At 42.8% G+C, this 25,710-nt stretch overlaps 1 protein-coding gene across 3 annotated transcripts in view; it reads right to left on the bottom strand.

The window, feature by feature from the left end:
• The window catches only part of LOC139767271 (IDLSRF-like peptide), a 151,533-nt gene that overhangs the window by 59,998 nt on the left and 65,825 nt on the right, over positions 1 to 25,710 (bottom strand). For 2 of the 3 annotated variants that reach the window (XM_071696452.1, XM_071696453.1), the window contains one exon: positions 18,232 to 18,279. The exons of the other annotated variant lie outside the window; for it this stretch is intronic. In XM_071696452.1, the coding sequence (XP_071552553.1) occupies positions 18,232 to 18,279 (48 nt within the window). The remainder of the gene's footprint in view (positions 1 to 18,231; positions 18,280 to 25,710) is intronic. 3 annotated transcript variants of the gene reach the window in all.

Here is a 25,710-nt window from a genome sequence, read left to right as displayed (position 1 = left end):
TTATTGTGTCGTTCTCTCTCTCTCTCTCTCTCTCTCTCTCTCTCTCTCTCTCTCTCTCTCTCTCTCTCTCTCTCTCTCTCTCTCTATCTCTCTCTCCCTCTCTCTCTCCCTCTCTTCCTTCTTTTCTTCTCTCTCCACCTCCCCCCGACATGACGATCCCCATCTCTTTTTTCTCATCATCAGCCCTATATCTTCCCCGCCTCTTCTCATTACTTTATACACCCCCGGCTCTCGTATCCATTCTCCTTTTCCCTCACACCATTTTCTTCAACCCCTGTTGTCTTTGGAGGCCGGCAGAGACGCACCCACTGGTTTAACGAGGTTATCCCGGCCTCTCCTGGGCTGAGTGTGTGAGGGGTGCGTGCACCTTGGTGACCTGACCAGAGGCGGGGGGGGCGATAATCTTGTTCCTCCCCTCACCAGTGACACTTCTAACCGAATTTCACTGTTTTCCATTTCTTAATAAGATATCCAAGAGCCCGGGGGTGGGGGGAAACCCTTTGAATATCATGACTGTGTTCAAAGGACGTTGGAGAATGACTTGATTAATCTTCTTATCGAAGTATCATTTTATGGTGTATTGAGCGAAGTAAATCCCTAGGAATGACCCAAGTATTGGGAACGGCGTCAACGGAGGTTTATCTTTTATCTCTCGCTAATAGATAAAGTATATGGAAATGCGGTTCCAAAGACCGTAGCTTTTGTGAAAGTAGGGGGTACACGTGATGATGTGGGAGGGGGGTATTGTAGGGGTTGTTGTCATTCCGTATATAGTTAGGTACTTCTTACGTTACTCTTTAGCTATTGCAAAGTGTCGAGAAAAGCTTTTCTCATTTCTCACTGACCTGATCATCTGATTACGAGGAAGTACGTGAAAGCGCATTAGATTTACGGTGAGATACGTTCTTTCCATGGTAAGGTCGCGTGTTGGTAGTGTGGTAGTAGTAGGTCTGCCAGCCACCATCTGCACCGCTGGCTGGAACCGTGAGTGTTAACACGGTCGTAAGTTGCATGATCAAGTATGTAAATATTCACTAAATCTCTCGTTTTATTGTCACAGGTTTAACGTTTTCTCTTGGCCAATTTCGTTGTTAATTTTTATTTCTATTAGATCATCGTTTGCTGCAGAGCTCCACAACTATTCAGCAAAGAGGATACAGACAAGACAAATTTTTTAGCGAAGGTATGTTGTTACATCTATATTTTTTTTTGTCCAAAATCATTTTGGATATAGACGCGGAAACATCACTGCACTATTGCTTCCATTTTTTTGGGCAAGTAGCGCAGTGAAAAAATGTTGCACAGTGTTCGGCAAATTCTTTCTATATATTTTACTTGTCCCTAATGGAGATTTACAACCATATATATATATATATATATATATATATATATATATATATATATATATATATATATATATATATATATATATATATGATATAAATATAATATAATATATATAACGATATGAACAGAACTTTCATATATGAATTAGGTGTTGGATGAGACAACTTGACCTAGGCTTGCTGTCATTTTTTTTCTTTCGTAAGAATAACGACGTCATTAGCAGATTCCGGGTGAAAAGGATGTAGGTTTTTTGGTGGCAAATTAATGACCATATTTATCACGGGTTTAACAGAATTTGTGGATGTTCTGAGAGCAAGAACAGCTGGTGGAATGTCTGCTCGTTCCTTGGTGTAGGCGAATGTTTAGGTCTTTGTTGTATGTATTGCTTCTTTATTCAATTTTTAAAGTTATGAAAAAAAGAGATAATCCGAGTTTGACTTCTCTTTTCGTCTCCCGAACGGCAACAGTGTAATGTTAGTGTTTTAAACGCATGAAATTGCCATACTAAACGAGTTTCACTTCGTGTATGTTAGCACAGGTTCAAGAGTCCACGTGTTTGTGATATAGGTCGAGGGTTGCCTGTGGTCTGGGAGTGATCAATATTCAGTAAAGACTTGTTTGGGTTGTTGGAATAAAGTTTGATATAAAAGATATGCATGTGATACGGTTGTTGTGAATCGCGAAAGGTTGTGATGATAGTCTTGGTCCAAGCAATTGATTAAGGCTAGCTTCGTCGGTCATCACATACAGTCCTCGATGCAGACTCGTGAGCAAGAAGCTGTATGCTTTGAGTGAGGCAAGGTACATTTTCCTACAATAGGATTATTAACATACGTAATGACTTACCAGCGAGAGTGGTTGAAATTAACTCCCTAGAAATGTTTGAACAATAATACTTAACATAGAGTATTTAGCTTCAAGTCCTCCACGTCTGGCTTTATTTTTATTTGCTCCTCCGTGAATTCAGTGTCCACGTTATTTCTTGTGTGTTTCTGGCGTCTTGAATCATCTACAGACAACCTCGAAAGGACCCAAGTGGCTGGCTGTTATTACGTTCGTTCCCTCGTTTAGATTGAAGAGAATTCTAACTTTCTTCATGGAACTTCAATGACATTTTTTTTGGATATATTCCAAACGATACTTCCCCGCATTCTCCCCTCATTCTCCAAACAGCTGTACTGCGCTCCAGGCAATACAGATGTTCCCCGGTTTATGGTTATTGTGTACCACCTGGTTGGTCCCTTATAAGAAAGTTCGTGTTGCCGCCGCTAGAGGCACAACAACCTGGAGGGGATGTGAACGTAGCTGCTGGCGCGTCATCAGAATAAAGTAAGTTTTTACCATGCAAACGTACAGCAGGATCTTGATGACTCTTTGCTCTGATGTTTGCGTTTTAAATTGCTTTTTCAGTGCACTTTCGTGTATAGCTGTGAGAACAGAATGAATTGCTGCATACGCTGGGGGAGCTGTCACGTATTTTGATGGATTTGAATTGTGGAGAGCACGATTCGGGTAAGGTTCAGAATATATTGATGAATGTATATATCTATTCATAAAACAAATTTTTTTGTCGAATGTACTTGTGAAAATTATCTTCGGTTTGTTTGATATCCGAATTCTCTCAGTACGTGAGTTGAATAAGAATGCGCGCGCACACACACACACACACACACACGCACACACACACACACACACACACACACACACACACACACACACACACACGACCAAAACATAATGGCATTCAAAAGCCTCACTGATATTCCCTGGCATGCAAATCGGCCAGCATGCACCTCGGAGAAGAATATGAAATGGACGGGACATCCGACAGCGGACCTCCCTGGCAAGAGAACAGAGCCTGCAGAACAGACCGAGAGGAGGAGAGGTTATAATGTGAGGCGAGACGTATGCTAAGTGTATGGTGGTGTTGTGATGGGTGTAACATTGGGCAGTGTTATGTGTAGGAGGCTGTAGGAAGCACACTCGTGGAGTGTTGAAGGTGTTATTGGGTATACATGATAGTGTGTGTAATGGGTGTAACTATGAGCATTGAGGGTAGGATGTGTAAAGATATGTGTACCGGATGTGAGTGGGTGAGAGAGAAGGGATAGAAGTAGTTTGTTGGACGTGCGAGATGAAGCGATTTGAAGGGGTGTGTGCTGGTTGGTAGGGGCTTCCGGCGGGACGACCCCACCCACAACACGGGGCCACGGCTAGAGGGACGACCCCACCCACAACACGGAGGCACTAGAGGGACGACCCCACCCACAACACGGAGGCACTAGAGGGACGACCCCACTCACAACACGGAGGCACTAGAGGGACGACCCCACCCACAACACGGAGGCACTAGAGGGACGACCCCACCCACAACACGGAGGCACTAGAGGGACGACCCCACCCACAACACGGAGGCACTAGAGGGACGACCCCACCCACAACACGGAGGCACTAGAGGGACGACCCCACCCACAACACGGAGGCACTAGAGGGACGACCCCACCCACAACACGGAGGCACTAGAGGGACGACCCCACCCACAACACGGGGCCAACAGCGGGGTGGATCAATAGCACTTACCTCTGAGCCAACCGACACCCAGGGTGTTCACAAGGCCTCCTGGCCGCTGTGTGTGTGTGTGTGTGTGTGTGTGTGTGTGTGTGTGTGTGTGTGTGTGTGTGTGTGTGTGTGTGTGTGTGTGTGAGAGAGAGAGAGAGAGAGAGAGAGAGAGAGAGAGAGAGAGAGAGAGAGAGAGAGAGAGAGAGAGAGATTGTTTTTTCTTGATTTTCTTACCTGTGTCTGTGCATTTTTGGCTCTTGCCTTCTCTTTCCACCCACCCCCCGCTCTCTCTCTCTCTCTCTCTCTCTCTCTCTCTCTCTCTCTCTCTCTCTCTCTCTCTCTCTCTCTCTCTCTCTCTCATACTCTTATCCTGTCTCTCTCTTGTATGTACCATTGATTTCTTTCCTCCACATAATGGGCTGGTTCGTAATTACCCAGTCCTCCCAAATTCAGATCCAATTAGCGTCAGAAGTCGTGTTCCCTGATGATTTCCAAGACATTTACCCGATTTAGTCTTTCGTCAACATGCTGAAAATCTCTCGTTTGTTTTTTTTACGTGAGGTTATGTATGAGCTGGCGTCGTGGTATACCTAACGTTAGGCTGGTCAGTGCAAGTGAATGTCCCAGGAGGATCGCCTATGGTGTTCTAGCAGATAAGTTACAGCCTGAGGACGAGATGTGTTCTTTTTTTTTCCTCACATACATTTTTTCGGTAATATTTTAGGCTCTCATTGTCCTCAGTTATTGTTATTATGCTTTGTCTTTCTTATTGTTCTCTGTCTTCCTCGTTCACTTGTTCTGTTGGTTTGGTTCTCTTTAATTTATATCTTCTATTTTCCTTCGCTTTATTCGGTCCAATACCCCCTCCCTCTCTCTCTCTCTCTCTCTCTCTCTCTCTCTCTCTCTCTCTCTCTCTCTCTCTCTCTCTCTCTCTCTCTCTCTCTCCTATCGTCTTCTTCCCTGCCACACACTCTCCCTCATCTTCCTCTCTGCCACACTCCCCCTACCCTTCACGTTCTCCCAGCATTCTGACACTGTTCTGGTTATCCTCCAGCACAGCCTGAATACTTCATGATCCTTCCCTGGCCATGAACAAACGGGAACAACAAAGAAGGAGCATAAATGGCCGTAAGTGTGGGGGTAGAGCGCAGGACAAAGGTTCTGGGTAATTATGGGGGGGTGGTAGTAGGGGGTGGGGGAGAGGGGAGGGGGGGGTGAATAAACCATGAGTTGTTGTGAGATACAACTCCAGCATGACTTCAGGAATGGAGAAAGTTCCGGGTTCTTCATGACGGTACCCGTAAATGTATGCTTATGTGCGTTTTTAGGTGTATATGTACGTTTACATATACGTGGATGTATGTATTTGTGTGTGATTTTATTTGTGTATGATATTTCTAAAAGCCCCGTTGCTGACGTTTGAACTTTGAACGTCATTTTGTTTTGAAATTTACTGAAACATTTAGCCGACGAATGTAAACATGGGTGAAAGCGAATTCTAGATTTTATACATGTACGTGAATTATACTGACATCGTAAATCGTCGAGGAAAAAAAAAAAAAACACCTTTGGGAATTTTTTTTTAAAAAATAATAATTTTTAAAAATAATTTTAAAAAAAATTTTTTTTTTTTTTTTTAAAAAAAAAAAAAAAAAAAAAAAATTTTAAAAATTTTTTTTTTTAAAATTTAAAAAATTTTTTTTCCCCTTTTTTTTTTCCAAGGGGAAAAAGGGAAAGGGAAAAAGGGGAAAAAAAAAAAAGGGGGGGCCAAACCCCCGGGGGGGGGGGGAAAAAAAAAAAAAAATTTAAAAAAGGGGGGGAAAAAAAAAGGGGGGAAAAAAAACCCCCCCCCCCAAAAAAAAAAAAAAAAAAAAAAAAAAAAAAAAAAAGGGGGGGGAAAAAAAAAAAAAAAAAAAGGGGGAAAAAAAAAAAATTTAAAAAAAAACCCCCCAAAAAAAAAAAAAAACCCCCCAAACCGGGGGGGCCCCCCCCCCCAAAAAAACCCCCCCCCCCCCCCCCCCCCCCCCCCCCCCCCCCCCCCCCCCCTTTTCCCCCCCCCCCCCAAAACCCCCCCCCCGGGCCCCCCCGTGTGTGTAATGGGTGTAACTATGAGCATTGAGGTAGGATGTGTAAAGATATGTGTACCGGATGTGAGTGGGTGAGAGAGAAGGGATAGAAGTAGTTTGTTGGACGTGCGAGATGAAGCGATTTGAAGGGGTGTGCTGGTTGGTAGGGGCTTCCGGCGGGACGACCCCACCCACAACACGGGCCACGGCTAGAGGGACGACCCCACCCACAACACGGAGGCACTAGAGGGACGACCCCACCCACAACACGGAAGGCACTAGAGGGACGACCCACTCACAACACGGAGGCACTAGAGGGACGACCCCACCCACAACACGGAGGCACTAGAGGGACGACCCCACCCACAACACGGAGGCACTAGAGGGACGACCCCACCCACAACACGGAGGCACTAGAGGGACGACCCCACCCACAACACGGAGGCACTAGAGGGACGACCCCACCCACAACACGGAGGCACTAGAGGGACGACCCCACCCACAACACGGAGGCACTAGAGGGACGACCCCACCCACAACACGGGGCCAACAGCGGGGTGGATCAATAGCACTTACCTCTGAGCCAACCGACACCCAGGGTGTTCACAAGGCCTCCTGGCCGCTGTGTGTGTGTGTGTGTGTGTGTGTGTGTGTGTGTGTGTGTGTGTGTGTGTGTGTGTTTGTGTGTGTGTGTGTGAGAGAGAGAGAGAGAGAGAGAGAGAGAGAGAGAGAGAGAGAGAGAGAGAGAGAGAGAGAGAGAGATTGTTTTTTCTTGATTTTCTTACCTGTGTCTGTGCATTTTTGGCTCTTGCCTTCTCTTTCCACCCACCCCCCGCTCTCTCTCTCTCTCTCTCTCTCTCTCTCTCTCTCTCTCTCTCTCTCTCTCTCTCTCTCTCTCTCTCTCTCTCTCATACTCTTATCCTGTCTCTCTCTTGTATGTACCATTGATTTCTTTCCTCCACATAATGGGCTGGTTCGTAATTACCCAGTCCTCCCAAATTCAGATCCAATTAGCGTCAGAAGTCGTGTTCCCAGATGATTTCCAAGACATTTACCCGATTTAGTCTTTCGTCAACATGCTGAAAATCTCTCGTTTGTTTTTTTACGTGAGGTTATGTATGAGCTGGCGTCGTGGTATACCTAACGTTAGGCTGGTCAGTGCAAGTGAATGTCCCAGGAGGATCGCCTATAGTGTTCTAGCAGATAAGTTACAGCCTGAGGACGAGATGTGTTCTTTTTTTTTTCCTCACATACATTTTTTCGGTAATATTTTAGGCTCTCATTGTCCTCAGTTATTGTTATTATGCTTTGTCTTTCTTATTGTTCTCTGTCTTCCTCGTTCACTTGTTCTGTTGGTTTGGTTCTCTTTAATTTATATCTTCTATTTTCCTTCGCTTTATTCGGTCCAATACCCCCCCCCCCCCCTCTCTCTCTCTCTCTCTCTCTCTCTCTCTCTCTCTCTCTCTCTCTCTCTCTCTCTCTCTCTCTCTCTCTCTCTCCTATCGTCTTCTTCCCTGCCACACACTCTCCCTCATCTTCCTCTCTGCCACACTCCCCCTACCCTTCACGTTCTCCCAGCATTCTGACACTGTTCTGGTTATCCTCCAGCACAGCCTGAATACTTCATGATCCTTCCCTGGCCATGAACAAACGGGAACAACAAAGAAAGAGCATAAATGGCCGTAAGTGTGGGGGTAGAGCGCAGGACAAAGGTTCTGGGTAATTATGGGGGGGTGGTAGTAGGGGGTGGGGGAGGAGGGGAGGGGGGGTGAATAAACCATGAGTTGTTGTGAGATACAACTCCAGCATGACTTCAGGAATGGAGAAAGTTCCGGGTTCTTCATGACGGTACCCGTAAATGTACGCTTATGTGCGTTTTTAGGTGTATATGTACGTTTACATATATGTGGATGTATGTATTTGTGTGTGATTTTATTTGTGTATATTTCTAAAAGCCCCGTTGCTGACGTTTGAACTTTGGACGTCATTTTGTTTTGAAATTTACTGAAACATTTAGCCGACGAATGTAAACATGGGTGAAAGCGAATTCTAGATTTTATACATGTACGTGAATTATACTGACATCGTAAATCGTCGAGGAAATGGAAAACGAAACAAACACACTTTCAGGCGCAACTTTACATATATATATATATATATATATATATATATATATATATATATATATATATATATATATATTTATTTATTTATTTATTTAATGAGAGCTACACTCTTGCCTGTGCTGTCTCATCTAGAGCTTCTCTAAGGCCACAGTTAGTCAGGTTAATGGACGACCCGTTTGCAGGACCCGCCTACTCTTTCTCCTGGCTTGCTCCGCGTTGGTGTAAGGGTCCATGGTCCCTACCCCTATGTAGAGTACAGCCCCCCCCCCCCCCCTCTCTCTCTCTCTCTCTCTCTCTCTCTCTCTCTCTCTCTCTCTCTCTCTCTCTCTCTCTCTCTCTCTCTCTCTCTAACTTTTTCTCATTTGAACTTTGAAAATCAAATTGTCAGACGTCAAGGCCCCAGTTTTGACGGCGTCGTGTGGCGCAGGGAATTCTCCGTCCCCGTGTTTGACTCTCCTGAGGGTGAGAAGACTGGGCTCAGCAGCTGGATGTGTCTGGAGTTCGTGTTGACAGACACGGGTTGAATTCTAGTCAGAAGCAGCAACAGCAGCTGCAGCAGCGGCCTTGCGTAAAGTCTTGTGACTGAGTCTGCGAGAACTTTGTGTGTGTCCTCAGCTTGCCATCATCCAGCAGACATAAGTAATGATTTCAAGGCCAGTAGACCAGCGCTCTGCTGCCACTTCATATCTCTCACTCAGAGAGTGTACTGTCCTGTGATCTTTCCACAGGCACTTCCCTTATCAGTTAGCTGTAGTCTGTATCATCCTCTCCCATGGCGGGATGAGATGCTTAGTGAATGCCACGTGTAACATCGTGTGTTATCATCAGGAATCTCCTAACTTTGATGCCGTTTGGATAGAAAGGAAATAATAGTCAGCCTTCATTGATTTTCCTGTGCTTCAAGTACCGTTCCTCTGACTCGTGTAACTATCGTATACCTCGATTATCTCGCGTCCTCTGACGAGGCTGTGGTATCCTCTCGCCCGCTTGGTGGGGTCCTCTTGGCTGGATCCCTCCTCCCACAGTGAAATAACCAAGACGTCCTAGCCACATTCTGGAGCCACACGACACACTTGCTCTCCTCGTCACTTCCTGACCCTCCTCTGGTATCCCTTCACACGGATACTAACACCTTGAGGATGACCTCTGCCACAACTGTTGCTCTCTGGGAAGGATCGGTCGACCGACCACCTTATGGGATTACGCCCTCGAGTTTTTGACATGATTGTTGTTTCTCCTCACACGATATCCATCTCTCTGCGGAGGGCACACGGAAGGTCGTTGCTAAAGATATCGTGCCGTCAGTTGACGGGGCCCGTTGAGGTCAGTGGTCCGTGTCAGGTGAAGACCTGCCGGATTTATCAACAACAGCAAGAATAACAATAGCTGCAGATATATAATTTTTTTTTTCACTCACGGATTCGTTTCTTTTTTCGTTACTCCATGCGAAACAAGGGAACGGGGATGTCTGGCATCGAAAAACTCTCCTCTGCTTTGTCCGACTTTCATTCTATCTTTATTTCCATTTCCAAAATTCGGGTGTGTCTCCAGCCTTGCCTCGCTCCTGCGCTTGCACGTGCATTTCGCCTCGGCCCCCAAGATCGGCAATTTTCTTTCCGCCTGAAAGCATTTGCTGTTTCAGTCCTTGCCAAAGAAAGGGGGATGTCTTTTGTTCCCCCTGGCTATCGGTTTTTAGCTTTTAACTTCAACTGTTTCAGAAGTTTGGTTCATGTCTGGGTTACTGCTCTCACGAATACCATGATTTCGTAACACTTTCCTTTTTTTTTAACCACTCGTATAGTTACGTGAAAGCCAAAGATCTGCTTGTTATATTCTTTTTTTTCTTCTTTGCTTGACATCTGATTAATCTTTACCTCTTTCAGAAAATTCTGAAGTTGTTGTCCTGGATGATTCCATAGCTTTTGATTGGATTAAGCCGGCGTCCCATTTCTAAATGTTCATCCTTCGAAGTCCATCCGCTCTCTCTTGCTAGCTCACTCCCAGTTTTTCTCCCAGTTCGTCCATTACTGTAATTGTTGGAGAATTTACATCTCTTTCGTGTCAGTAATTCTGTTCGATGCATTTTTGTTTTGTTTTTCCGTCTTCCCTCTTCATCGTTGCCCTTCCAATCAACAATTTGATTCACTCATTTGTTAATGTTTCAGTTTGTCATTCATCTCCTTCCTTTCATTATCGGTTTTTCTCGCCCCATTTTCTTTTCTGTTTATTCTGCTGAGCTCCACTTGTTTCTCCCCATTTCGGACCTGGGCAGCATCTCACAGTGGGCTAGACATAACCAAGTCTGTTGTAATGATTCCAAGACTAAGTTTCTTCCTCAGAAATTTGATTTGTATTCTTAGAATACAATGCGATACAACGCGATACACTAATTATGTCGCTGTATTGTCCACTCGAGCGAACACAGACATGGGCGTGTCACTACGCTCCACAACACGGTAAAACCCGTTCGTCCCAGGCAGCAGACAGAGTTGTCAGATGTCCCATACTTTTTCAATTCAAGAAAGGATTTCTTTTTTTTTTCAGTGGAAAACTGAATATTGTAACGGCCAATTAACCCGAGGCAGACCATTTGGAGCCGTTCGCTAGACTGAGCAAATTGTTCAAATAATGTATGAGGCCAGACGGTTATGTTGAAATGTATTTTGTGAGAATGTGATAGAAAATCTAACAGAATGTTAACAATGTTAACAATGTTAGCAGAATGTTAACAGAAAGCGAAATCAGCTGGGTCTATAAAAAGTTATTTTTTTCCCTCGGTTTTTATTGATTGGGGACGATATGTAGGCTTCTCTCTCTCTCTCTCTCTCTCTCTCTCTCTCTCTCTCTCTCTCTCTCTCTCTCTCTCTCTCTCTCTCTCTCTCTCTCCGTCCCCATAGTCCATCTCATTGTCTGTCAGTTTACTTGTATATCTATCTACCTCCATCTCTTTTGTCTTTCCGTCTCCTTCTCCCCCACCCCACTTCTCACCCACCTCCCAAAAAACACTCCCATCGATCTCCATCTATCACGGAGTCCCCTCACTGCTCTCCCCAACCCACCCAACCCCCTGTCAGGCTCGGGAACACCAAGGAACACCAGTGGAAAGGTGGCGACGTATTCACGGAACCCGTTGCTTGTGAGGGAGCGCCTCGCGGAACACACCAGGGTGGGATGGGTGGTGGGTACCTATATGGTGGCTTGGTTACTCTGCCGAAGCACCTGATGTATTCTGAACACGACACACAAAGACCGTCTTTGTATGCCCAGAAGGTTTCTCCACTTACACTGGGAGAGTGTAAATGTGATGTTGCCTTTGAGAGAGAGAGAGAGAGAGAGAGAGAGAGAGAGAGAGAGAGAGAGAGAGAGAGAGAGAGAGGAGAGAGAGAGAGGAGCCGTTGTGGTCAGACTGAGAGTGAGTGGAGTCTCTTTCTCTTTTTCAGTTTCTCTCCCTATTTCTAGCTTATTTTTGTGTACTCCGTATTCGACCATTCAACATTATTCATTTTCTTTTAAGATTGAACGAAGTCTTTGTAATTCTGTTTTTGCGCGCGCACTGTGTGTGTGTGTGTGTGTGTGTGTGTATGTATGTGTGAGTGTGTGTTGCATCATGCGCTTGTGTACAGTTGCATACATTGACACACACACACACACACACACACACACACACACACACACACACACACACACACATATCCTTAGAGTGTGTGTGTGTGTGTGTGTGTGTGTGTGTGAGAGAGAGAGAGAGAGAGAGAGAGAGAGAGAGAGAGAGAGAGAGAGAGAGAGAGAGAGAGAGAGAGTACAGTTCCAGCTAACATAATAAACCAATACAACGGCCCCTCCCACCTTTCGTCTGGACAGTTCAGCTTTAAGCTAAGTGAACAGCAACGGGAACTTCACCTGCCCCGTTCAACAGTTCACCCAGTGCAGGCGGCCGGCCCAGCAATCATCGTTCACCTGGTCGGGGGAACAAAGGCTCCACCCTCTGACCCCGCCCAGCACCGGACTGAGGCGCCGCCGGTGACTGGATGATGGCGCAGGGACTTGGGGAATACACCCTTCGTAAACGTGCATCCTGGGTGTGTGAAGTGTGAGAACGGGAGAGATGGAAGGGAGAGATGAAAGGAGAGAGAGAGAGAGAGAGAGAGAGAGAGAGAGAGAGAGAGAGAGAGAGAGAGAGAGAGAGAGAGGCAAACTGTATACATGACGAGAGTATTGTATGAAAAGATCTATCCGGAAATTGATGGTAAGCGAGAACATCAGGGTTGGGTGTGTGGGTGGGTGAGGGAGTGGGAAGTACATCCTCGTGACGTGTGTTACGAGGGATATCGACCCAGTAATACAGAAGATAAGATAAAAAAGACGCAGGAGATCAAAGATGCACTCCCTTAATGAAGCGTGGCGGCTGGGTCTTGAGGTCAGAGTCTCCTGCAGGAGGGTGGGAGAGGAAGTCAATGAGCGTGGGAGAGAGAGAGAGGGAATGTAAGTGGGAGAGGGGTGGAGGAAATGCAAGTGGGAGAGGGATGGAGGGAATGCAAGTGGGAGAAGGGTGGAGGGAATGCAAGTGGGTGAGTGGTGGAGGGAATGCAAGTAGGAGAAGGGTGGAGGGAATGCAAGTGGGTGAGGGGTGGATGGAATGCAAGTGGGTGAAGGGTGGAGGGAATGCAAGTGGGTGAGGGGTGGAGGGAATGCAAGTGGGTGAGGGGTGGAGTGAACGAGACTTGGAGGGGAGAAGCATAGAGGTGGGAGGAGGGTGTGGGAGAGGAAAGGAGAGTGGGAGGGTGTGGGACTGAAATAGGCTGATAAATGAGAACATAGCTATGCGCATGTGCAGTACATAAATATGTTTACATCTCTCGCTTTATTCATTTAGAGAGATAGAGATAGATAGATAGATAGATAGATAGATAGAGAGAGAGAGAGAGAGAGAGAGAGAGAGAGAGAGAGAGAGAGAGAGAGAGAGAGAGAGAGAGAAACACATCGAAATCATTAAAGATGTCTCTGTCAGCAACCCTTCCATATTTCTTCACCTTGATTTCCTTTTTCATTCGTCTTGTGTCGTGAGCTGTTGACATAGTGGGGTACAAGTCTATGGTGGGCAGTGCCCATATTTCACTAACGTAACCTATTTTCTTCACGAGTCTGCCTACAATATTGTGTTTCCTTACTCTTACATTTATACAATGATTTATTTTCATTATTTAACAGTATTTTTCTGAACTTTTGAATTCAGCTTAAAACCGTCATTTTTTTTTGCAAAATTGATGGTTTCCACTCGATTTATTATGTATGGTGAACGTATGTTGATCAGGGTGATTGGGGTAGTAAGTAATTAGTGCAGTCAATAGTTAGGTCATTGATTCTTTTTTTAAGTCAGCCTTACTTAAGTGATTAGTGATGTGCTTTGGCTGCTGATTATTGTAATCAGTCCAGTGATTTATTCAGTAATGAAACAGGTAATTTGTTCACTTAATTATGCATCGATTATTTTCAGTGATTGATGCAGAAATTAGTCCTGTGATTTGGCCTGTGATTAATCCAGTAATCACAGCTGTGATTGGTACTGTGATTATTGTAGTGATTTGTCCAGTGATTCATGGGGTAATGAGAGCAGGGATTGGTACAGTGATTCATGCTCTGAAAGTATTGTCGAACGCCCGTCACTTGCCACATGGTGTTGATCCTTAGTGACGGAGGTGTAAGGAAGTGTCTAGACCATTGACGGGAATTTCCTCTTCCACGCACTCATCACACACACACACACACACACACACACACACACACACTAACTTCAGCATGAAGTTGTTAAATTACCGTAATGAACACTTTTCTCCGCCCATGAGGAAGATGATAAAAGTCCTCGTCTCCCCTGCAGGAAAAAAAGAAAATAAAAGGCGATGAAAGTTTGCTTGGTCTCGTGTTCTCGACCCTCTTGCAGGACAAATAAACTTCATTTCTTTCCCTTGTGTTTCATTCACTTTTTATTGAGTTATGCAACGGGACGGTGAATTGTATAACATAGACACACACACACACACACACACACACTCACGCACACACACACACACACACACTCACAAAAGCGTTACCGGATTCCCCCCGTGCTACGACGTGGGTGTATGTTAAAGAAGTGCGGTCAACTCATTCCAAAGGAGGTCATCCTTTGCTGCTGATTGTAGCGCAGCCATGAAGGAAGGGTCGTTGAAGTTTTATGATTTATAAAACAGGAATTTTACCATTTAGAACCACACTACTATAGTGGTGTAAACAGTCATTTACATTTGCCTGCGTTCGAAGTTAATTTCGCCATGAGAAGCCTTTATTGCACACTCGCTATCTCAGATTACTCCAGGTAAATGTATGCACATTATATACCATGTGTCTTTAATTTCCCTTCACTTTATATGCGTTTCAGAGAAACATGATATGTGTCGTTATATTGTTCTAATGTCCCATGGGGACTCGTTATTCTAAGCCACAGTAATTTGAAACTGTAATTAGGAATGATGTGAGTGATGTTGAAAACATTCTCATGATATCTATTGACGACTTGTATAGATTATTTAATAACAGTTGGTCGATAGTATATCGTGATACAAGGGAATTTTTAGTCATTTTTAAGTCTCAAGTATGTACGACGCTGTTTGACTGGAGTGAATTCATAGTAACTTGTAATTTAAGTTAATTAATGATAATTTGTAATATTTCCGATAAGATAATTGGAATATTGAATTAAATTCATCATGGCTTGTGTAGTCTCCTCGCACCAAACTCCGGCAGTAGAAAGGGAATGTTTCCTAATTATATCCAACATGTTTGATTTGTATGTAATGATTTCTTGGCTGTTAGTTTACCCAGTCCTCCGGCAGTCGATAGACATCAAGTCTAACTGGAAGATAGCACGTGCAAATCTTGGCAAAGACCTTATGAAGCGAATGTCATGTAGCATATATTGCTATACTGATATATGTTCCTCTCATACTTGTTCGCTGTTTCTCCCCCCCAGTGAGATAGAGCTAGGGACAAAGGTAGAGGGAGCTCATTTGTTCTCCTTTACTTTCTAGCTTTCGTATTTTCCATCCGTACTGAGAAAAATTATCTGTATTAGTCTTAAGTTAACATGAGCGCTTCCGTGTGTTTTAGAAAAACGTGATCACAGTATGAGTCAACCAGTATGATTCAACCAGTGTGATTCAACCAGTATAATTCAACCAGTATGATTTAAACCCACCTTCCACCTAGCTTATATGTTCAGAATGCCAGATCAACAAAGGTACGGTCCAGTGATATCCATTTAGCACCGTTTCTGAGAACTTGCAAAACATTAGGTTGTCGTGTAGCATTCAGTACGACTCAGATCATAACGTTGGATTTTGGATGTATAGAAACACTGATTACCTTGCTTGCTTTTATAATGTGAATTTCTCGTTTTCTTTTCAGAGAAGTACGTGATGAGGGTCTTCGCAGACCGAGTCTCTGCAAAGGTAATTAAAGAGGCTTTTCTTCTCATTAGCAAATTTGATTTTATGTGATCATATGTCGGCTCAAAAGATCCCCAGAATTTATTCATATCTTTATTTTTTATTAATGTAAGTTCCGGTTATGGACAAAAGTTATATTGCGAGGCATCGAGATTTGAAAACCACAAATTTCTTCGTTTGAATTGGAAAATTTAGCAACGTGCTCAAGTCCCTCTCCCGTGAGACATGCAGGTTTCAGGGAATAATGGGCACAACGCGGCGTGAAATAAAGGCGTTGGTTATTCATCCGGCTGCCTGTGAATGACCCGTCATGACTATTTTGCCGCCGTGCGAGGGCATCGGTCCATGAGACGCGATCATGCGGTCGGACGCTGTTCGTTGCGGTCATTTTTTCCTGGTGACCGCAAGACACATTCTTTTCTCGGCCAGAATTTATCGCTCGGCAAACTACCTCGCCTTAACTCTCCGGCATAGTCGCTAGTCTTGTCCAAGGGGTCGTGGGTCGAGCGGCGCATTAACTTAATAACGTTTTGTGAAAACCTTTGCAGTTTGTAGCCGTCACATAACTTAGATTGGATTGGTCTGAGGGAAGGGTAAGTTAGGCGGTGTTATGCTCGGGCCGGCTCAACTTTGGGTAGATTAGAGAGCGTAAGAAACCGCAACGCGTAAAACGTGGAAAATATTGCCGTGTTTGGTAGAACAAGAACGGATTTAACACGCGGAAGAGAACATAAATGCACGTAGCTCACGAAGGGAATCCAATACGAGGATATGTTATGACAAGAAACAAAACGATGCACCCAAAGAAAATGTGTAGAAACTAAAAACGTAGAGAAAATGAGTCAGGATAACACGCAGAACATGGTGTTAACAAGTAGAACATGAGATAGAGCACAGAGAACAGAAGAAGAGAAAGCATTGATCAGCAGAAGTAATACCCAAAGGACACGAGAATAGCTGTGAGTGACAGAGCTGTAGAATTAACAAAGAAAGCAACAGCAGTTAGAACACACATCATTAGACATAACAAATGAATAATGGAATCAACACAGTGAACATATGCAATTGTGAATATAAGAGTGGATAGTGCACACACACTTCGTAAAAGTTAGATAAAGTACAAGAAAAAAAAAAAAAAAAAAAAGGATTTGATACAGATGAACCGTGACATTAAAAAGAAATCGACTGAAATACACCAAGTCTTTCGTAACAACACATATCAAAAGAAGTGTGAACTTATGAAACACAGGTTACAGTTCACAGACGCCATTACAGTGGTAAACACCAGTAATAAATGTCAGCCAGTGAAAGGGTAGATGATGGGTCATTATCTCTAGTGGGTCCACTGGGATTGATAAAGACCCTGTTCTTATACAGAACTGCTGCACACGAGTGGGATATAGCATTACGACACTTGTACGTTTTACTCGGAAATAACAGCATTGAAACAGGTGGAATATTGAGACAGAAGCTTCAGGCAATGTGGCATTCACACGTGCTACAGGAAACTCGCGATATCATTCCAGGTTGCAGGATATTAGTGGGTGTTACTGCAGCGAAGGTTTACGAATGGAATATTTTCTGACACGAAATATGAATAGTATTGGTCACACACACACACACACACACACACACACACACACACACACACACACACACACACACACACATAACGAGTGATTTCGCAAGTGGAGGTTAGGAAATACCATGAAATATAGGGATAGCGTATTTCATGTCCGGTGTTCAGATGATGAAGATGCATTGCTCTTTGTGTATATAGCCAGTGGTGCATGAAACACTTATACTAATGTAAAACTTTAGTAGGGTATAGTTATAGGTTTTATATATATATATGTATATATATATATATATATATATATATATATATATATATATATATATATATATATATATATATATATATATATATATCAATAATTAAGAAATAGTCCACTTACCAGAGTATGATGCATGGCACTCACAAGGATATAGTTGATCATACCAGGAGACATTATGTGCTGCTCACACATAGATACAATATATGGCACTTACATATGATACAATATATGGCACTTACACATGAATACAATACATGGTACTCATAAGATTATACATTACATGGCACCCGCAAAGTTATACTTTAGATTGTACTCTCAGAATCATACAATAGATGGCTCTTGCACAAGGATGCAGTTGATAGCACTCACACAAGGGTACAATAGATGGCACTAACACATTGGTACAATAGATGGCACTCACACAAGGGTAAAAAGATGGCCCTCACAAAACGATGCAGTAAGTGGCATTCACAAACGGATACAGTAAATAAATGGCACTCGCGTTAGGATACATTAAATGGTTCTCACACAGGTACGTAAAGAAAGGCTAGCATTAGGACACACACCAGTGCACAGTACAAACTCACCCAGGAGCACAATACAAGGCCCACTCACCCAGGGGCAGTGTAATGGCTCACTCACTCAGGGGCAGAGTAATGGCCCACTCACCCAGGGGCAGAGTAATGGCCCACTCACCCAGGGACATCCACTAGAGAGGACCTTCCCCCACTTGGACCAACAGACATAGCCAGCAACAGACGTCTTCACCACTCGACCTAAAAACACAAAAATTAGCAAAGAAGAGAGGACACAGTACCTGGCCTGTTCCGTGGGTACTCTGGTTGCCGGTAGTCGTAGCCGTAAGCTGTTGAGAGAGAGAGAGAGATACGATCTTGAGTACATCGGATATACGTCTGTGGTGTTACTAAAGTGATTGGGGAATGAAGTCTGGTGATGCGAACCCTTTGGCGCGGTAGCCATGACTCCTGGGGCACGACGGTATAACCCTTGATCACAACAGAGCGACCGTTTTGTGGGTATTGGTAGCCTTGGAGAACTTTAGCCCAGCCCTCTACGGGTTTAGGTCAGAGATCAGGCTTATTATTATAACTTCAAGTGTCGCTCTGTCGTGCCCAAGGTCGTACCATCGTGCTTAGCGGGTTTTGAAAAACGCTGAAATGTACAGATGCGATGGGCTGGAGATGGATGTTTCTATAGTGCTGCAGAGGATGGTTGTATTTGAGTTACTGTGGCTTGGGTGACTTTGTAATGTTTACATACATTAGATAATGACTGATTCGGTGATACATGTGTCCAGTAAAGTAGGCTAATCATATGATACATTAGATTGTAGGTGATTCAACTTGCACATTAGGTTGTAGGTGATTCGTGTTGTACATTAGTCAGTAGGTGATTCAGTAATACATTAGACTGTTCGAATGGTTGGTCATGGATGATTCAATGACACACTTGGGCTATTGGAATCATACATCGGTTATAGGTGATTCAGTGATACATCAACTTAAGGATGATATGAGACATATATGGGAGAATTCTCAAAGAAACAAATTATGGAAATGAATCTTAGTTCAGTTTCATACCTGTAATTCAGACTGATCAATGATACACATTTAAATGTGTGGAATAACTGCTAAACATTTGGTTGTTAACATGAAATGTCTGAAATCAATACGGACGAACAAGTAGAATGAGACGGAGATACGTGTTATGTCTTGGCAGTGCTCATTATTGTGATTTGATAATATATATATATATATATATATATATATATATATATATATATATATATATATATATATATATATATATATATATATTATTCCTGGGCATAGGGAAAAAATAATTCTGCCCGCGCATTTCCTGGGTGTCGTAGAAGGCGACCAAGAGGGGCGGGAGCGGTTGGCTGGAAATCCTCCCTTATCATATCTCTTTCCAAAAGAAGGAACAGAACATGACGCCAAGTGAGGAATTTTCTCCGAAAGGCTTTGTCATCTGTTCTTGATGCTACCTCGCTCACACGGGAAATGGCAGTCAAGTATGAATGATGTGTGTATATATATATATATATATATATATATATATATATATATATATATATATATATATATATATATATATATATATATATATGTATAAACTCTTTCAAACTGTTCACCATTTCCCGCGTTAGCGAGGTAGCGTTAAGAACAGAGGACTGGGCCTTTGAGGAAATATCCTCTCCTGGCTCCCTTCTCTGTGCCTTCTTTTGGAAAAAAAAAAAAACCCCGAGAGGGGAGGATTTCCAGCCCCCCGATCCCTCCCCTTTTAGTTGCTTACTACGACACGCAGGGAATACATGGGAAATATTCTTTCTCCCCTATATATATATATATATATATATATATATATATATATATATATATATATATATATATATATATATTTTGCTTGAACAATACGTTGTATTGAAAGCTCTGAAGCTCTTGTATATATATGTTGAATAGTTTTTCTGATGAGAATTCATATGACGGCGGACGGAACGTTCGAATGTCAAGCTGTATCAGAAAGTCGCCCGTCATCAATAACAAAACGGGCCAGGAGACGCGCGACCTTTCCGACGCAGAGCGTTGGGTCCGGCCGACGCACTGTTGCTCTCGACGTAAAATAACGTAACTGCGTTGCCTCGCTAACGTGCATGGTTACTAGTAGAGGAAGAATATATATATCGGCGGAGTGAATCATGACTATATCCAGGCCTCTCATGGATTGGATCATGTATCTGTTTGGATTCCCTTTCACAGTCGTTTTATTATTTGCGATTGCCTCTGATTTCAGTTATAGATTGATGGAATTGTTCATACTTTAGAGGCAGAAACTCCGACTGATTATTTTTTCATTAGACTGATTTACTTTTAACTCGTAAGTAGTTAACACAGTTAATTATAATTCATCAAACAAGTTAAGTCAGATGAAGGTCATTTACCAGAGACCTCTGGTGGTCACCTACACGAACGAAGGCCAGGCTCTTTTATGGGGATATTTAACACAAAAATACGTCGAAGTTTATTATTATTATTATTATTATTATTATTATTATTATTATTATTATTATTATTGTTATTATTATTATTATTATTATTATTATCATCATCATTATTATTATTATCATCACTATCATTTGTAGTAGTAGTAGTAGTAAACCTATCTCTGTCGTTTGTAGTTCTTGTAGTAAGAATTATTTATGTCTCTGGCTGTTTCACATGTCTGTTTGAATGTTCGGTGTGTGTGTGTGTGTGTGTGTGTGTGTGTGTGTGTGTGTGTGTTTGTGAGGTAAGGTTGTGGCTAGGATGCTGGGATTCGTTAAGGCTAGGAATAATACACGGAACTTTTAAGGCTGAATTAAAGGGTTTCTGATAATTTGATAATAAAAGAGAATCAACGAATTTCCTTGGTTTACAAAGAGAGTGTTACGATTTTCCGTAGAGTTCAGGGAAAGTGTTAAGAAAAATTGACGATTTTCCGTAGATTACCTATTTATATGTATAGGACGTGAGACACACCGAAAACTGGAATCACCGTGTCTTCACAGACTCATAGATGACTGGCGGTGGGACTCCACGTAGTGGAGTGACGCTTCCTCCTTACCTCTGACAACTAGGCCCGCACATCACAAACAGGTCTCCATGGCCAGCCCCCCGGAAGCTCCCATGGAGACACACGCCCAAGTGATCCCACACAGCAGCTTACATGAATTTACATGAGAAAGACAGACAACAGGAGGCCTAATTGGCCCACGAGTTTGACTTGACAAGGAAAGTGTAATTCCGCTCAGCATTTTATTTTTTTAAGCAAACACCGACTTCCCTGAATTTATAAAATATTTGTCTAACCGACTTTTGATTGTATTTATAGTCTTAGCATCCACTACGTCAGACGGTAACTTATTCTAGTTCTAAACACACTTGTAGGTAAAGAAGCTTTTACCCACGTCCTTACTACATCTTTTAGCTTTGAGTTTTAATCTATTTGTCCTGGTAACCGTATTTTCTTGTATTTCGAAAAAATATTCTTGATTTAATTATCGCACTTGTTTAGAATTTGGAACACGGATTAAGTTGCCGTGAGGCCTTTGTTTTTTTATGGGAAAAGAAATCCAATCGTTTTAGCCTCTCTTCGTATGCCAGATTTCTAAGGGGTGGGATTAATTTTGTCGCGCCTCTTTGTACTTCCTCTAATTTTTCTTCGTCTTTTTAATAGTTTAGGGGTCAAAACTGGACTGCATATTCAAGGTGTGATCTTACTAGATAATTGTAAAGTGTGAGAATTGTTTATGGTGTCTTGTAATCTATGTTCCTGGCTATGAAACTTAACATTTGGTTGTCTTTTTTACTTGCTGCTTGACACTGTTTAGTGTACTTGGGATTGCTGCTAATGACATCTTCAAGATCCTTTTCTTCATTTACTTTAGTTAGAGTTTCCGCATAGTTTGTATTCGCAACGTATATTCTTGTCTCCAAATTGCATAACGTTACACTTTACATTAAATTTCAATTGACGTCTGTCTGATCACTCTGGTAGTATGTAAAGATACTTTTGAATAATATCACAGTCCCACCTATTTACAGCTCTACCTCCCAGTTTAGTATCGTCAGCAAATTTGGAGATCTTAGATATGAAATCGAGTTCTAGGTCATTAATGTATATTATGAAAAGAATGAAGGAAGGCTAAAGCAAACACGGTCGTTTTTTGATAGAATTTTATTTGTGAAACAAGTACATTAATGAAGGTGCTCGCTGGAAGAGGTTCAGACTGGAAAGAAAAACAAGAGGGATGCAACACGCATTCCGTCGCCACCAACCAACCATCAGAACCATCTGGCTCGTCTCCACGAACAAGTCGAGTAATCCGGTTGTTTTCCTTGCCACAAGACGATGTTGTGAGAAACAGTCAGGATTTTGGGAGGAATAAGTATCGAACGATTGACAAAGGGTAGCATGCTGGATTATACAAGGAGAGATGATGGTTGTGGCATTGTTGACATTATAGAGGACGTGTATGGGAGGTGGATGGATCCCTGTGAGGAATTACTGAGTACTAGCGACACTAAGGGATGTGTACTGCTTACAAAGGGTGTAAAAGGGGTTACACCGTATGTTGAGATGGCCCTTCATGGCTCGGCGTGTAGAGAGCGATTTCTGTGTTAGGAAGAGGAAGGAGGATGAAGCGGTGGCAGAGAGGATTGATAGGATTATAGAAGGTGAAATGTGAAATTAACATGATGAAATATATTGAGGGATCTAGTATGCATATTTGTTTGTGTGTGTGTGTGTGTGTGTGTGTGTGTGTGTGTGTGTGTGTGTGTGTGTGTGTGTGTGTGACTAGAATTTTACACAGAAAGATTTCAGAAAATTAAAAAAAAAAAAAAATAGCATGTACATTGTTTATAGCCTTGGGAAAGAAAACCTGAAGGAGTTGATAGGAATTGTCCGTGAAATTTGTTGAAAACTTATGGAACAGAGGAAACTGCTGGAGGTCTGAGAGTTTGATGTAGAGAGAGCAGAGCATGTGACAGGATAAGTGGGGAGTGAGTGAGGGGTTTGGGGCTGCGGCTGGCGTGAGACAAGGGCGAGTTATATCCCCACCGTTGATTAAGTCTGCTTATGGACGGTGTCGTGAGGAAGGGGCGGGCAGGCAGGGAATGTTGTTAAGAGGAGCGTGACTCAAAAAATAGACGGAGGATGTGGGTGTTGATGCAAGGAGGTGTTAACTGGAAGAGCGGAGGAGCTGTAGGGCAGCGTGAGGGAATCTAGGTGTGTTCCTGAGGAAGAAGTTGCATGTCATGGCTCCTCAGATACGGGAAATGGAGACTTGGCTCACGGCGGTAGAGCCATGAAAGAGAATGTATATTATGGTAATTTTTTAAGACGTTTTTGCATCCTAAGGCTACTCACTTTTCAGCTCTAGTGCCTTTGCTAGTGGATGATAACATTTCAACTTATTGGCTTACGCAGTTAAGACATACTCTCGGCATTAAACGAATTTTGGGGTAAATATGATGACAGAACATGATAAGTTCCTATGGAATAATATTCTTATAAGACAAGCATGAGATGGTTAAGCCATTTTCTTGTCTTACCAGTAAGTCACTTGTTAGTTTGGAAGGGTGACTAGAAGTTTATCAGTGTAGCACCGATGTTCAGAAAACGAGAGCTTGAAGTTAGTAGGTAGTAGACGTATGGAAAGCATCATTGCATACAAGACTGTACATCATTAAGAGGATCACCATATAGTTAACGATTCGCGTCATGGTATGCGACCATTCGTTCATGTCTGACCAATATTCCTGATAGCTTTTTGTGATATAACCAACGTCCATGATGAACAGAGAAAGCGGTTCATTCACTCACTCAAATTTTCAGAAAGCTTTCGATAAAGTTGCGCATCAGAGACTACCAGCAGACGTTCACACATAGTACAGATCTTGTTGGACTCGGGTGGGTACAAGAAGAAACAGAGAGTAGTGATTGGTCAAGCCTCACAACCTGTAGATATAGCGACACTTGTGCTGCAGATGATCATTCTTCGCACCAGATTTATGTTATGGTGTATGTTAATGGCATTGATATTGATTGAGATGTCACAATTTCCACCAGACGAGACTTAGGAAGGAGAGATGTAGGCAAAATTAAGCGTCCCAAACTGCAGGTTGATACAATCAGTTGGATAGATTAGGCTCCTGGGTGGCATATGTAGTTTAACAGTAAGCGCAGAGTTGTGCACATCGGCGGTAGAAACGAAATAACAGGCAGCGATATGGACTAGTGTTGAGCTGTATGACGTTCATTCTTGGATACTTGAGGAAGTGTTTCGCATTCACGTCACTGTAACCAGTCCTCACACTGTACGATTCACTGGTGCGTCTCCATTGTGAATATTGTGCTCAGTTTTGATCGCCTTGCTTGAAAAAAAAGACTAGTCGGAGAGAGAGAGAGAGAGAGAGAGAGAGAGAGAGAGAGAGAGAGAGAGAGAGAGAGAGAGAGAGAGAGAGAGATTGGGAAAGAGAGCAAGGGAGAGGGAGTAGAGGAGCTTTAAGATGATGGTTTCTCTACTAAGAAACAGATGCCTAGACCACCTTGACTATTTACCATAGAAGAGAGATGATTAAGAGGTGATTGGATACAGTTGGTTCAAGATTATTAAAGGCTTTGTATCAATCAGCTTAGCTGAAAACAAAACCATAGATACATTAGAAAAAGGGATTGATAGCTACTTCACTTTCAAGTCCACGACTGGCTATATTTACGCCTCTCTAAGTATGAAGCGTTCAAGTGTTTCCCTTTGAGTCATCTGTTTGCCTCTGCTCTCTCCACACCAAGTTCTTGCGTTCCCGATCTCTTCTGGTATTGCAAACAGCCATGTATAATGATGCATTGTGATTTTTGCATGGTATTTCATTGTATTATGTAAAATGACGACGAAGAAGAGTGTCAGTATTTGAAGGTAAGTTCTTGACTGACTGAAGAACGCCTAAGGAGGCAGGTAAGTTCGTCATGACGCCGATGGACACCTGGAGATAGATGCAGGTACGTTGATGATTACGATATTCCATGCGATGCCAGTGGTTCATTATCGCCGGTTAACGGGAATTTTATCCTTTTGGGTTCGTGTGATCCCCATTTTTCAAGGATCACTACATTGCCCAGAACGAACCCCTAAGTTTCCATCACTTGGCGTTGATTTTTCACGCTGTTTTGATGTTACAGATATGACGTCTTTTCCGACGTTCATAGAAGTGGAGGGTTATAGATTGAGTCGGCTGTAAACAGTGGCATGTGTCAGATCTCGATGATTTATCGACTCTGTATTATGATTTTTGTAAAGTGTTTTTCAGTAAACTATTTTTTTCTGGACAACGTATTGTACTTGTCCTCAGAGTACCCTGCCTCAGTTCTCGATGATAGTCTGTGGCAGTTCTTTCTGATAACCACTGCCACATCTTTATAATAGTTGGTTGTGGTAATTTGTTATAGCCACTGCCTCAGTTTTATAACAACTTGTTGTGGTTCTCTGTGATAACCACTGCCACATCTTTATAATAACTGGCTGTGGTCCTTTGTGATAGCCACTGCCTCAGTTTTATAACAACTTGTTATGGTTCTTTGTGATAACCACTGCCACATCTTTGTGATAACCTTGTAATGTTCTTTGTGATAACCTGTGTCAGTCCCCAGTAAAGACTGGCCAGTTCTTTGTGATAACATGTGGTCGTTCTCTGTAATGACTGAATGCAGTTCT

This window comes from Panulirus ornatus, chromosome 59 (assembly GCF_036320965.1).
Source record: "Panulirus ornatus isolate Po-2019 chromosome 59, ASM3632096v1, whole genome shotgun sequence".
In the NCBI taxonomy this organism is placed as follows: domain Eukaryota; kingdom Metazoa; phylum Arthropoda; class Malacostraca; order Decapoda; family Palinuridae; genus Panulirus; species Panulirus ornatus.
This window is presented reverse-complemented; position numbering and strand designations above follow the sequence as displayed.